General features: G+C 64.0%; 3 protein-coding genes across 3 annotated transcripts in view; 2 read left to right on the top strand and 1 right to left on the bottom strand.

Annotated features, from left to right (window-relative positions):
* MNEG_1320 (hypothetical protein) overlaps nt 1-1,218 on the top strand; it is a gene marked incomplete at both ends in the record, with an annotated part of 2,020 nt that extends 802 nt beyond the window's left edge. Inside the window, one exon of the mRNA XM_014050201.1 lies at nt 34-1,218. Coding sequence (XP_013905655.1) covers nt 34-1,218 — 1,185 coding nt within the window. The remainder of the gene's footprint in view (nt 1-33) is intronic.
* Nucleotides 1,219-3,027: 1,809 nt separating this feature from the next.
* On the bottom strand, nt 3,028-5,972 carry MNEG_1319 (3-ketoacyl-CoA synthase 4; the record flags this gene model as incomplete). The annotated part of the gene is made up of 7 exons (XM_014050200.1): nt 3,028-3,054; nt 3,273-3,553; nt 3,751-4,061; nt 4,286-4,478; nt 4,695-5,068; nt 5,570-5,685; nt 5,949-5,972. 7 exons carry the CDS (start codon nt 5,970-5,972, stop codon nt 3,028-3,030), a joined length of 1,326 nt encoding a protein of 441 aa, XP_013905654.1.
* Nucleotides 5,973-7,267: 1,295 nt separating this feature from the next.
* Nucleotides 7,268-11,918, top strand: part of MNEG_1318 (hypothetical protein) — a gene marked incomplete at both ends in the record, with an annotated part of 8,190 nt that continues 3,539 nt past the window's right edge. Inside the window, 13 exons of the mRNA XM_014050199.1 lie at nt 7,268-7,274; nt 7,509-7,626; nt 7,776-8,028; nt 8,336-8,489; nt 8,692-8,745; nt 8,876-8,955; nt 9,187-9,315; nt 9,540-9,625; nt 9,807-9,974; nt 10,322-10,387; nt 10,724-10,826; nt 11,202-11,314; nt 11,577-11,676. Coding sequence (XP_013905653.1) covers nt 7,268-7,274; nt 7,509-7,626; nt 7,776-8,028; nt 8,336-8,489; nt 8,692-8,745; nt 8,876-8,955; nt 9,187-9,315; nt 9,540-9,625; nt 9,807-9,974; nt 10,322-10,387; nt 10,724-10,826; nt 11,202-11,314; nt 11,577-11,676 — 1,431 coding nt within the window. The remainder of the gene's footprint in view (nt 7,275-7,508; nt 7,627-7,775; nt 8,029-8,335; nt 8,490-8,691; nt 8,746-8,875; nt 8,956-9,186; nt 9,316-9,539; nt 9,626-9,806; nt 9,975-10,321; nt 10,388-10,723; nt 10,827-11,201; nt 11,315-11,576; nt 11,677-11,918) is intronic.

The raw sequence follows: 11,918 nt of genomic DNA, 5'->3' as shown, positions 1-11,918 counted from the left end.
GCTCAGCGGCGCGCACTCAGGCGCTGCGCGCAGGCCGCCGGCGCGTGCAGCCCCGCCCCGCCCGCCGTTCCCGCTCGCGCCATCCCCGCCCCAGCTCCCACCAAAGGCCTCATCAGCAGCCCTTTGGCCGCCACCAAGGACAGGACCCTGGCGCGCTCCTCGTCCGGCCACGACGTCGGCGCGCACCGCAGCGCAGAGCAGGGGCTGCAGCAGGGCAGCACCACAGCCGCACTGCCACCCACCGCCCTGACCCTGCGCGCGTTCCGGCGCCGCAGCAGCGGCGGCAGCCGCCGCTCGGGCGGCCTGTCCCTTCCTTCCTCCGCCGGCTCCAGCTTTGCCCTGGGCCGCAGCTCCTCCTTCGACTGCGCCCTGCTCTGGCCCATCGACGGCACTGTCGGCGGCAACGCCGGCACCGACGGCGGCGACGACAGCACGGGCGGCAGCGGCTCCTTCACCGCCTCGCGCGCCGCCAGCGCCGCCGCCAGGATTCCCTCTTTCAGCCAGGATTCCCTCAGCGGCAGCGGCACCACCTCCAGCAGCACCACCACCACTGACCGCTGTGCGCGCCTCAGCGGCTCCTTCACCCTTGTGGGCAGGGGCAGCCTGGGCCGCAGCCTCAGCAGCCTGCGGCGCCGCAGCTCGGCGTCGCTGCCCCGCAGCAGTTCCATGGCGCCGCTGGGCAGCGGCGAGCAACAGGCGCCGGCTGTGCCGGCCCCCAGCCCTCCTGCCGCGTGCGTGGTGGAGCCCGTGGCCGCCTCTATTGCTGACGGCGTGGCCGCCGCCTCGGGCCGCGGGTGTACCGACGGCGCCGTGCCCACGCCGGAGGCCCCACCGGCCGCCACCAACGGCGGCGACGACTGCCCGGAGGCGTCCCGCAGCGATGGCACCGACGTGACAGATGCCAGCAGCGGCCCCTGTGGCGCCGAGGGCCGCGCCGCCTGGCAGCCGACCAGCTTCCTGGGCAAGGCCGCGTATTCGGGCGGCATCGTGCTGACCACCGGCGTGGTGATCGGGGCCCTGGCGGGGGTCGTCCTGGGCGGCGCTGCGGGAGTCATTGCCCTGGGCGGCTGCCGCGCCACCGCCGGCTGGGTGCGCGCGGCATGGCTGCGCGCAGAGTCGGGGTTTTACGGCCCCAAGTACAGGGAGATGCAGGCCATCGTGCGGGAGGCAGAGGAGATGGACAGGCAGGAGCGCCAGCTGCTGGACGGCTGTGTGTGATAATGTGGGCGGCTGTGTGGGTCCCTTTTACTGCTCCAAGAATTTTCCAGGCAATTCTTGCCAAGAGTTCTGAATCGCTTTAAAAGTTAAGGGGGTGGGAAGAACCGCTAGCCACAATGCAAGAGTAAAATGCATGTTGCCTTTGAAGGCATGGCTGGAACAAGGTGCCAATGGGAATAGTAGGTCAATGCAGCAGGCCCAGTGGAGGGCATGTCCCCAAAATATTCCAGAAGTTTTGTCTATATCAACGTGGCTCAGCGTGCCAGCGCACGCCAGTCTTGCGGCGCGACTGGCCAGGTGCTGGCCACCGGACAGGCATTATGCTGGGTGAGAACGGTAGGCACCGGTACGGTCTGTTGCTATCACACACTCAAAACGCATGTGCTAGGCAATGCCGCGAGGCACGGTTTAGAATGCACACGCTTCAATTCTGCAACGGTCACCACAACTTGTTAGTTTTGGGGCCGGTGAGGGGTGGTGGTGGGGGGGAGGGGTATGGTGAATCTGCCCCTGCACGACTGGGACACCACATTGATCTGAGCACCGTTTGTCAAGCTGCCTTACCCACAGGCAGCAGTGAGGTGTTAGACAAGGGTTGCTGGACACCGCGCTGCTGCGTGCTCAGGCAATAAGCAGACCGCGTTCACGGGCCGCCGACGGCTTGATCCCAACCCCCGGCACCCACGCTCCCATTTTCGCAGTGGCTGCTCCGTTGCACGTGTGCTCAACACAGCGCCTCGACGCGGCACAACACCTGTGTGTCTCACCGCGCACCACCATGTCCTGAGGATACAAACTGACGCAGGAGCAGACTGCTGTCAAGTCCGCCTGCTCTCACACACAGCCATCACCACACCCTGCATTACGACATCAAATGGTTGGCATTACTCTAAGTAAATCACTGTTCGTACAAAGCACTCGTTATGTGTAATTGGGAAGCAGCGCGCTGCGGCTTATGATGTTTTTCATGGTGCGCGCGCACGTGCGCTCGCATCGTTCGTTGTTTGGGAAGTGAAAGGCCTCGCGGCTGGGGCAGACGAGCGCCGCGCGACAGCCGCAGCGGGCAGGTGGTGCGCGTCTCGACTGGCATGCGAGAGGGTGTGTGTGCAAAAAGCAAGTCCCTCTTGCGACAGTCGCTCGCGCATCTGTGACCCTGCGCGTGGCCCACACCACCGCACCACAATCAACATACACATCCGTGCAAACAATGAAGTGTACATCTAAATCGCGTTTGCTTTCCCCAATGATACGGGGGACCGGCATTCAGCGTGCTGTGTGTGGGTGTGTGAGGGTGTTTTGGATAGGTCCGCCAGTCAGCACCCGGCAGCAGACATGCGGCCCTTCTTTCAGCAGCACCAAACGGGAAGTATGCAGTGCTCCAAACGTCATATGCACAAACAGCGCGCATGGCCGCCTCAAAACGCCCGAGCGCGAAGTGACCCTCAAGCGCAGCGCGGCGCCCGCAGCAAGCGCGTGCGGGCGCGCGGCAGGCGACGTGTGACAAGGTGAGGGACCCGTCAAGAGGGAGTGCATGCTGCGAGGGGCGACCCTTAAAGAGGCTGCCCCTGGGACCCGGGCAAGTAAATGTAGGGGGGCAGGGGGGGACAGTTGGGGGGCCTCAGAAAGAGCACCCCCCCGCCTGGCCTGCTAGCCTGCCACCCCAGCGCCGCCCTCCCGCCCTCCGCAAGGAAGGGCCAGGCAGGCCAAATGAGTCAATTTGCGACAGCAGCAGGGCGCGGCTGGCGGCAGGTTCAAGATGCTGCCGGCCACGGCGGCGCCCTCCCAATGGCCGTCGCTGGTCAGCAGTGCTCAGGGCATCTTGGCCAGTTGCTCGTACTGTGGAAGTTGGGGCGGTTTGGTGAGGGGTGGAGGGTTGCAGGACGCGGTCAAGCAACAGCAGAAGGCGAAAGCAGAGGTCGCACGTCCTAGGAGGTGCTGGCATCAACAGCTCCCGCCCAGGCGATCACAGCCAGCCTTGAGCCTTTTCGCCCACATCACTCCACCATCCACCTTCCCAGCGTGTCCCCGCCCCGAGCACCACCCCCACAGCCCACCATGTGCTCCACGTCAAAGCCCTCCCACGCCGAGTGCGAGTCCCGAATCCGCCGGTTGGCGCGCCACACCGCGCTGTTGCACTTGAAGCCGCTGCCAAAGCCGAGCTGCCACACCGTGTCGCCGCGCTTGAGGCCGCGGTACGACTCAATGTAGGCGAGGCAGTACCAGATGCTGCTGCTGCTGACGTTGCCAAAGCGGAAGAGGGAGGCGCGGCTGGGCTCCACGGTCTCGCGGCCCAGGGTCAGCTGCTTCTCAATCTCATCAATCACCGCACGGCCGCCTGCGGGTGGGTTGGAGGGCAGGTTGCATGTTTGCGCGTGCGAGTGTGGCTTTCAAGAAGTTGAAGCACGCGTGGTGTCCGTTGGGTGATGCATTAGGGGTCATGCCAAAAGATGTTTGGCCGCTCAGCATTGGGCGGCCAAAAAAATCTCTTGTGCGCAACCCCTGCCCCCCCCCCCAGAACAGAAATCCACCCACCTGTGTGGATGCAGATGTGGTTGAAGGCCTTCTTGAAGTTCGGCACGTACGCCTTGACCCTCTTTGAGCCGTACACCTTGCGCGCCAGCATGTTGGCGGCAAACAGCAGCTGCTCGCTCAGGGGCAGCACCTTGGGCCCCAGGGTGGTGATGTTCTTCTTCAGTGCCTGCCCTGCCACACCCATGAGCTCCTTGCCCAGGCGGATGCCCCTCACGCCCGCCTCGTCCTCCACCTCAAACACGCAGTTGAAGGCCGCATCGTTGGCTGCCAGGTTGGTGCGCACCACGTGCTGCAGCTCATACTTGGACCGCCTGGGTTAAGTAAGGGGATTCATCCGGATGTTTGGTTTGATTTGTGTGGGTTTGGGTTGGTCTGGTGTGGTCGAGTCGGTTTCAACGATGCAGTGTCCCCACAGGCTCCTATGGCTCTGCCGCCTCAACCACTCTGCACTGCGTCTGCGGCTTTCAATGAACCCCTGCCCCCCACGCACCCCCCAAAAAATGCCCCAGCCATGGTGCCCGGTTGCAGTGCCCACCAGCTGTCTTGCCGCTTGTTGGAGAGCAGCAGCGCGGCGCCACCGACGCGGAAGATGGTGTTGGTGACCAGCATGCCGCGGTTTGTCCCGGGGTACCAGTTGTAGGTGAGGTTCTCCGTTGACACCACCAGGGCGTAGGTGTTGGGGTAGATCTCCAGCATCTGGCGCGCCAGGTCTGCCGCGATGACGCCGGCTGTGGTGGGGGTTGGCGCGGCGTCGCAGCACAAAAGGGTCAAATACCGACGCAACGCCGCAAGGGTGCCCAGGATGTTGCGTTTCTGTTGGCTAGTATAGATCAAAGCAGGGCAGAACATCCTGCTGCAGCCGCTGGAAACCGTCAACATCACCCAGCAGCCTCACAGCACAGAAACGAGCAAGGCAGGCTGCGCCAGGCGGCAGGACTGCACACCTGAGCAGCCCATGCCCCCGAGGTTGTAGTTGATGGTGTTGGACCCCATCCCAAAGTGGTTCATGATGGTCGCGCTGAGGGACGGCGTGGTGTTGAACAGGCTGCTGTTGGTGATCACGACGCCGATCTGCTTGGGGCTGACGTTGACCTTGTTGAGCAGGTCCTTGACCGCGCCAAACGCGACAGACTCAAACTCAAAGCGGCACGCCGCCATGTTGAGCGACATGGGCACGTTGGTGAGCGACGGGGGCGCATAGGTCTCGTCGCCCAGGCCGCTGCGCGCCAGGACCTTCGACATGAACTGCAGCGACTCTGGGCTGAAGTTGTTTGTGGAAGCCACGATGGCGTCATACTCCTTCTTGGACACCTTCCAGCTGAGAGCGTTTTTAGGGTGCGGCGAGGGTGTGGCGGGATGTGTTGGGAGGCCGCAAGGGTCGGCAGGCGACTGCTTGCAACTTACTGTGAGCATGCGCCTTTGCACGGGTTCGCAACCGCATAGAGCCGCCTGCATCACCGCCGCTGCACCCGCAAGCGGTGAAGGCCGGCCCGCGAGGGACCCGCTGGTGCGGTAGACAGGAGCTTCCAGCAGCATGCCACAACGAGCCACGCGGGCAGCACGCCGTCCCGCAGCTCGCAGCCAGGTGCTAGGACTGTTTCTAGGAACCATCGCCTCCTGGCAGCATCGCTGACAGCAACTATGATTGCTACGCCTTCACCCTGCCAAAATTCTCCCGTCTCAGCCTCGTCCTGCTGCGGCCTCGCGACAGTCGTCCAGCGCGCATTTGATGCTGCTTTTGCAGGGGCTAGCTGTCAAAAAGCGATGGAACGACCTGTAATCGGTTGTGTGCGGGCCGCTGAAGGCATCTAACCGCTACCTGTCAGGCGAACGGTAGACTGAGTAGTCCACCAAGTATGTCCGCCGGCGTGAGAAGGTGCGCCACAGCAGGGCCGCCGACAATAGCAGCGCCGCTCCGCACACCCAAAGACGCACCTGCCAGGGTTTGCGCGTGACGCTCAGTCGGAGAAGATTTTCATGTGAATCTGTCTCAAACGCGGCGTGCGCGCTGCTCAGCGATGGGGCCTGCGCGGAAGCGGTGAGCCCGTTCTCACCGGGTCCGTCTGAGACATTCCGCGCACCACCTCCAGCAAGGGCTCGGAGTAGCTTAGCAGCACCTGAAAAATGGTAAAACTGTGTTTGAGAGGTCCAGGGGGCATCGCACCCGTGGCTGCGGCTCCCTCGCAGGATGGGCTCACCGCGAGAGCAGGTGCAGACGCCATCCCTGCAGATACCTTGACTGAGGGTGTCTGAAAATAATAGAGGTTCTACGACTGTGAACAGAGCCTGTAAAAGGGCCGAACAATCAAGAAACCCTTGGTCGACCTCGAGTCCGTTCTTGAGTTGGCTCACTCGCCGGCTGGATGCTGAGGATGCACTGCCGCGGCTGTTCTGGAGCTGCAGGGACTTCAACTAGATCCTAATGTACGACATATGCGGTACGGTGGCCGTGTCACCCGTGGTCACCAGCGAAAACGCGTCAGCCGGCGGCGGTCGGGTTGGTCGTGGTCGGCTTCTGACAGTGTGCAAGCATGCCTCCTGCAATGTGCTGTCGGAAGATCAGCGAACTCACACAACGTTCTTTGGGAGGAAGCCGTGCTCACACCAAGTAGCTTCCCCCTAGTGGCAGTGTGATTGCGGTTCGCTGCTTGGCGGTTTGGGCCATTCCAAGAGCGCAAGACGCGCACATGTGGGCGCTCGAGTGGACAGGCAGGTGTATGCACTCTCCTGAAGACACAGCGGCTTCTGGAACTACCACAACGAGCTGTGGCCTACATGATGCAGGCCGGATCCTGCTGGCTGGGCCCGGAGTCGCGGCTGTTATTGAGGTACCTGGTTAGCCTGCCTGAGGCCAGCTCCCAGCTTCCATGGATGCAAAGACGGACAGCACAGAGCTTCTTCAGGCAGGCGCATTGCACCCGGCCTCGCCAAATGTGGTTGTGCGGCCTTTTCACGCAAATCCCGCAGGTTGTACCACAGGTCAGCATCGCATGGGGCGCTGATGGACTCTTGACTGTCAACCTAGTCGGGGCAGCTCAAAGGGGCAAAGACACTACACACGCAAAGAACCGTCACATGACATAAATGGGCAGCGCGCCACCCAGATGTTGACCTCTGAGAGGACAGAGTCAACCCCTCGTGGCGCTGCACACGCCTCCTCCTGCGTGCGTGCAGCCAGCGGTCTCCTGCACAAAGGGCTCCCAGGACTTGTATGTGGGGGGGAGGGCGGTCCCGTAAGGGTGGGGCAATGTTGCATGGGTAAAGTGCCGGTTGAAAGCAAATCAATCAATCCCGTGGATGCATGCCTGCCTACATCGGCGTGCAAGGACAGCGCATGTGTCATCACTCATCATATGCTCACACAAATGAGACTGGCTGTTGGCCAGGATCATGCGAGCACGCTGACGTGCGTCCTCAGATTGCTAGTAATAGAGCGGCTGGTTGATTGGTGTGGTACAGATTGCATTGCATGCCATCCTTCCAAGCGGATCTTCAGGTCTCGCAAAAGCCGTGCGCTATGGCGCGTGAGTTCAAGCAATAGAACACCGCAGCTGAAAGCGTACTCCACACGTGCTGACTTGTAGACAGCGCCATGAAGGGCGCTTGTGCACCCGTTGCCTCGCGGCTGCCACCTGTGTTTGGGCGACGGTGGTGCGGCGTGGCCGTTTGCAGCAGGGCCCCGCTTCTTGCGGAGGCTCGCGCCTGGCGCTGCCGCGTACGCCGCAAGGCCGTCACCCACCCGTCGGACGGCCACACAGCGGCCTCGCCATCAGCACAGCTGCCCTGGGAAGCCCGAGCCTCGGCCCCTGACGAGGATGCCGCAGCGGGCGACGCCGGCCCCACGCCGCCGCTCGAGGCCTGGGTGCCTCTGCCAACGTGGGTAGTGTTGGTTGGTTAGGTCATGTCGATACGTGGCGCCTGCCGCTGGCGCACGGTCCCGCTGGACGATTGACCACACCACCCCGCTTGTGGCTTGCCCGGCACTCTCCAGGCCGCAACTGCCCCGTGCCACGCACCCTCCGCAGCCCTGGAGGCGTCGCCACCCACGAGTCCCCCGTCACAAAGCGCTGGGCTATGGTTGCTGAGAGCGCCGCCGAGATTGTGCGCTTTGGCCGCGCTCTGCACGCGACGCCACCAGCGCGCTCGGCGGCGGCGCGGCGGCGGTGGCGCGCCGGCCTGGAGGGGGCCGCACAGGATGGCGGCGGCGCTGGCAACTGGCGTGAGCGGTTGCGAGAAGCTTACGGGAAGCTGCTGTACCAATACTACAACTGGCGCCAGGTGCGGCTGCATGCGGGGCGGATGCCCAGGCGCTTCAGTCCTGGCACGGTCAAGTGGGCCGCGCGTGGTGCGCGCACTTTTCAAAGTTGCGTGCAACCGGTGACAGGCGGTCGGGTGGCGCCTGCAACTTCGCATGGTGTCAGCCTTGTGACCTCAGCCGTGCGCCTCGCGTCTCTCCCCTCCCCCTCTTGGCCTGCACAGCGTCCCTCCTCGCACCATGCGCGCGTGCGCGTGCGCTCGCACTCAACACGCCCCCACATGGCCGCCTCCTGCGACCTCGTGGCGTCAAACGCCGACACCCCCGCAGGACACGGTGCAAGACCTGCAGCTGATCGCGGCCGCCAACGTGGTGCTCGTGCTGGTCGGCACGGCGGCGCTTCACGCGCTCCTGGCCTGGGCCGGCGCAGGCTGGGAGGATGCCCCTGAGGCCGGCATGGGGGATCCCCGCAACATCTGGACGGGTGAGCCGCCAAGTCACCCCGCGGTCCGGTCAGCCGCCAGGCCTTCCTTTGAGGTGCAGCTGGGGCGGCCGTTGATGTTCCGCTCGGCGGGCCCCCGCTGCGCTGCGCCTTTCGTTGGTGTCTGGCACCTTGGAGCGCCGCGTGCATCTCCGCCAGCGCGAGCCCACCGTTCCCGTGCGTGTGCGTGATCCATCGCCCCCAGACAACGCGTATGATGTCATCGCCATGGGCTTGGGCGCGGGATTACCGACGCACGGTGAGGCGCACGCATGGAAACAATGGCCCCGCTTTTTGTGAGTGCAGCGCCGTCGGGTTCATGCCTGCCGCTTCAACACGCCCTACGCCCGCCCCTTGGCAGCTAAGCCGCCCTCCTGCTGCCCGCGCAGGCTCCACGTCGCTGGTGCAGGGCTTTGGGCTGCTTGCAGCGCTGGGCGGCCTGGTGTCCTTCGCCATTCTGCTGGCTCTGGTGGAGCAGGCAAGCGGGCGGGGCGCCTGGAATAGCTGACAGCCAGCGGGGTCGAAGCAGGGCCGCCTGCTGGCGATTTCTGTAGCATTCAGCTGGCTTCCTGGTGGTGTTGATTGGGTGAGCTATGCACCACGCCTGGTTTCCTCAATTTGTTGTCCCGGCGACTCAGTCAACACACGTACACGCACGCAAGCACGCAAGCACACAAACACAACCCCACGCACGCGCCAGATCGTGCTCGAGGCCAACCGCCGCAACGTGGCGCGCGGCAGCCGGGTGTACGAGCTGGGCCACTACCTTGTTCTGGGGTGGTGCGCCAGCCAGCGGGACCTGGAGGTGGTGGCCAAGGTGGTGGAGCAGGTGGGTGAGGGGGGCGGGGCGGGAGGGGCTCACGGGGCTTGAGTTGATCTGATGAGGGGTCAGGGTGTGAGTTGAACGCTGGCCGTGGGCTAGTATTGCGTGTGCGTCTTATGAGCGTGATGCGCGGGAGAGGTGCCTTTGACATCACATGCGGGGCTGAAAGCTGCCGAGTCTAAGAATGGAGTTTGCCGGCCTGGTGTCATGGTGTGCTCTGCGTGCCGCAGGTGTGCGCAGCATACCGCAGCGATGGCGGCACGACTGTGGTGGTGCTGACTCAGCGGCAGAAGCTGGAAATGGAAGACCTCTTCAGGTGTGGGGCTCAGCCGTCACACAGGTGCATTGACGATGGTCGGTGTATTGTGCTGGACACGGCAGTGATTAACTCCCGATGACCCAAGCTGCCCCTACTCGCAAGTCCCGTGCTTCTGTGGCGGGCAAATCGCAACCACTCCTCCTGATCGCATGCTATGGCACCCCTGTCGCCTCTGCAGGAGCCTCGTCCCGGAGCCGCTCCGCCACGGCACGCGGCTGGTGTTCCGCCAGGGCAGCCCCCTGGTGCCGGCCGACCTGCAGCTGGTGGCGGCGTCCAGGGCCGGGGCCACCATCATCGTGAGCGACCTCAGCCGCCCCGCTGACGAGGCGGACAGCCAGGTCATCAGGTGGGGCCCCGCGGGTGCAAGGCGGCGGTGACGGCCGGTCGGGTGTGGCAGGGGCGTGAGCACGGCAGCAGCTGCAGCTGCAGTGTGTCGCTGTTGCGTCGCCGCACCTGTTGGCTCATCGGCGGAAAAAGCACCTTTGATACGCCCAGTGTTGTCCAGCGCTGCTCTCATTTTCTGGCTTGCAATGCCGGGCAACCCTCCCTGGTCACCCCTGCCAGCCCTGGGCGTCAGCTGTGGAAGCCTTCTTCACACAGTCTTTGCCTCTTTGAAGCTCAATCCCCACTTGTCATAATGTGGTTTGGCCCCTGGAAAAAACGCCCCCTGACCCTTGCCCTTCCCGTGTGGAGGTGCTCTGTCCTGTTGGACGAGCTGGACAACTACCGCGGCCTCAAGAGGCCGGGCACCATGGGGCAGTGAGTAGCCTAGGACAGAGCCGGGGGTCGTTGGACCAGGAAAGAAGCACGTTATGGGTGTGCTTGCCGGGGGGCTCCTCCTGTTGTATCGATGGGCTTTGCATGACAGTGCAGCCACCAGCAATCTCAAAGCCGTGCAGGGCTGCGCATGAATATCTCATTGTGCCACAATCTGGTTAAGCAATCAGGCGGCCTGGCGAGCGTTGACTGGAGGCGAGCGTTGACTAAACCTCAACCCTTGGGCGTTGACAGCCTCCTGCACATACACGAGTGCCTCCCTGTGGGCCTGTCCCCTTGCGCACACGCCAACACGCGCGCCCATTCCCGCCCGCGCAGCGTGGTGGCGGAGGTGCGCACCGACGACGCCCTGGAGGTGCTGCGATACAGCTGCTCGCGCCGCATCATCCCCCTGCCCACCGGCCACTTCAACGCGCGCGGGGTGAGGCTCCTCACTGCTCCCTCCCCCCCACACATGCACACATGCACGCATGTTCGCATGCACGCATGCACGCATGCACGCACACAAACACATGCATTATGGTGCTCAATACCGCGCCCGCACAGCGTCTAGCGGCCCCTCATGGGCCGGCACCGGCAGCTGAGGTTGTCTGACCGCCGGCATCTGTGCAGGCGCCTGGGGCTTTTCCAGTGCGCCTGCAAAGCAGCAACTCTGATATGCACCTTTGTAGCCGTTCATGCAAGCATGAGAACACAGCACGCCCCACACCGCGCAGCTGCAAGCCGCGCCAGCCGGCCAAGCTGCTGCAGCAGGGTCAACTCACAGCCTTGGGTCCCTGCATGCCGCGTGCCGCAGGTGTCGCGTATGGTGAAGCGGCCCTTCCTTAATTGGGTCCTGGCTCAGGAGTTCAACTTCGAGGCGCCCTCCACCATATATGTCCACTCCTTCCCACAGCTCGTCGGCAGCAGGTGAAAATTATGACTCAGATCGTGGCAGCGTGTTGGGGCCGCTCGCCTGTGGAGCCTTTCGGGCTCAACAGATGGGACAAACGGTACGCAAGCTCATGTGTACCGGCCGAGGCGAGCCGCCGCCATGGTCTGTTGATTTCAACCCGGCTTGATTTGCGCTGAAAGGGTTCAGCACGGCCCCTCCAGGGGGCTCCATGCGCCCTGCAGCGCCGCGTGCTGAAGCGCGGCATTCTCTCTTTGCGCGCGTCCCCGGCGGCCTCAGATTTGGTGACCTGGCGTTCCTGTTTCCTGACGGCGACGTGTACGGGGTGGTGCACCTGGAGACGGCTGAGGTGCAGCTCAACCCACCGCTGGACTACATAGTGAGGGGGCGCAGGCCAGGCTCTCACAGGGCATGAGGGAGCAGGGGCCCGCCGGCGGGGCGCCGGCCGCCGCTCACAGGGGCGGGAGCATGACATGTGCCCTGGTCGGCGCTGGCGCGGCGCGCGCTTTCCATGCTGCCAGGGCGCGTGGCGCTCCTCTGCAAGGCACCAACCGGTTGGACGCCCCTGCTCCCTGACAAGCCCCATCCCGCCCTCCCTGCCTGCCGCGCCCTATCCTGGGC

This window comes from Monoraphidium neglectum (genome assembly GCF_000611645.1).
Source record: "Monoraphidium neglectum strain SAG 48.87 unplaced genomic scaffold scaffold00129, whole genome shotgun sequence".
NCBI classification, from domain to species: Eukaryota; Viridiplantae; Chlorophyta; class Chlorophyceae; order Sphaeropleales; family Selenastraceae; genus Monoraphidium; species Monoraphidium neglectum.
The sequence above is the reverse complement of the archived record's forward strand: the minus strand, read 5'-3'. Positions and strand labels throughout refer to the sequence as shown.